Consider the following 1,846-nt stretch of genomic DNA (forward strand, 5'->3'; position numbering starts at 1 on the left):
TCAGTTTAGATGAAACATATGATAAAAACTCCAGGCAGGCGCCAAATTTCAAACGTGTAAGTATTTATGTTCGAAACAGATATTCTTGTTTCTGGACCTAGTCGCTTAAAACAACTTCAATTCTACTTCAGAAGTCCATTAACAGTTTTACAGAGTATACATGTACAAGATGCTTTCTGTGATTCACGGCGGGAGACAAACAACTTTAACAGTATTCTGAAAGTCAGGTATAAGTTAATTTAATTTTGAAAAACAACATTTCCATTTCATAAATAACTTTACCTTTTTCAAATTCTACTTTAAATATTTATAATAAAATAAAAATAACTGAGAAACGAAATAAAAACAATACATATATTCCTCTGACCATGCTCTAGTTTCATTCTATTTAGAATAATTTCCTAAAACTAATTATTGCCCATTTCCGACGATAAGAATAATAATTTTAGAACAAAAGTGCAAAATACTTGTTATTCATTTCATAAAATTTCGTTCTGCTTTTTAAAAGCAATTTTACAAATAGTAGCTTAGATGCTGGTACTTTGCTTTATTAGCTAATGTTAATAATTAATAGCTCCCACAACTGGGTTTTCCGAATGTGCCATTACAAAATGAACTTTTTTGATTCCACAATTCCAAATTTCAATGTTTTTAGAAACTTTTAATGTTAAAAAATTTCTTTCACATCTTTTACGTGTCATTAACAAGCGTTAAAACCAAAAGCTTATAGAAAAACTGGGACTTGTGCTTTTCACAAAATGCCACCAACCCTTCGGAATAAACAGTAGATCTCCTGGTTTTACAATGGTTTCATAAAATTTCACATTTTTTACAAGAGGAAATTTTTCATAATCAATTTTTTCCATGTCAATCTAAAAGTTGATTGAGAATCAATTAAACAAACATATTGCAACAAATAATAGATGTTACACTTCAACCTGACTAGTGTTCGACATCAAACCGTCTGTAATTGGATACAAATTTTTGGTAGCAGTTGGATGACACAGGCGCAAATATTTCTTGCCAAAAACCTTAATTTTTAAACTAATCTTTAAAACGTGAACATGAAAACAACTGATAAACCTGAGCGAATAGATTGTCTCTAGGATCGGTGTGCAATGGTGAAACAGTATTTGCCGGACCAAACCAAGCATTGATATCCACATCTTCTGGGGCACATTGAAGACAGCAATAATCAGGAACAGCTATATCATCTTTCAATTCGGTTATCTGATATATTTACATTTAAGAGATAACGTTAAAAGGAAAAAAAACATAATTACAAATTACAAACCTGTTCAAAAAGTTGATGTTGAGCTAAATAAGCTTTCTCTCTGGCATCAGGATTGAAATATTCATGGACAAAATCTGTGATTGTCAGCAGTTTCTGTGACCATTCATCATTAGTATACTTTGAGCCAATTTCGATAGGAACTGTACGATAAGCACATTTCGACATTAAATAAGCAATACTAAAATAGCTCTTATGAAATTTTATATTTGACATGTCAGTTCAATAGAACAAACTTCCATTTCTCCATTGCTTGCCATGATTCCAAAGCTCCTTCAATAACAACAGGGTTCTGTGGAATCAAGAAATCACGCTGAAATGTTTCCAAGCTTGGACATGCTACACGAGGAACACAGTGTTCAAAATGTTCACAAACATCATTCTAAACACATCAAGCTGATTCCTGTTATTTACATAATCATTGAAACACTGCCAAATCAACCATGCAAACGTCATACTATATTGAAAACTACCCTCATCAATTAATACCTATTTTGCTTTTTTAAATTCCTCATAAAACATTCCATTCCTCCTGGAATTACAAACAATTTTAAT

General features: G+C 31.5%; 1 protein-coding gene across 1 annotated transcript; it reads right to left on the bottom strand.

Annotated features, from left to right (window-relative positions):
• Positions 1–29: 29 nt before the first annotated feature.
• On the bottom strand, positions 30–1,673 carry Tsp_13181 (JmjC domain-containing protein 5; the record flags this gene model as incomplete). Its single annotated transcript, XM_003368939.1, has 7 exons — positions 30–104; positions 278–297; positions 737–872; positions 939–1,031; positions 1,084–1,230; positions 1,295–1,472; positions 1,528–1,673. Coding segments are annotated over 7 exons (795 nt in total), but the record flags the coding sequence as incomplete, so codon positions are not given.
• Between the last annotated feature and the right edge of the window lie 173 nt (positions 1,674–1,846).

The sequence above is a fragment of the Trichinella spiralis genome, assembly GCF_000181795.1.
Source record: "Trichinella spiralis strain ISS 195 chromosome Unknown Scfld1564, whole genome shotgun sequence".
In the NCBI taxonomy this organism is placed as follows: Eukaryota; Metazoa; Nematoda; class Enoplea; order Trichinellida; family Trichinellidae; genus Trichinella; species Trichinella spiralis.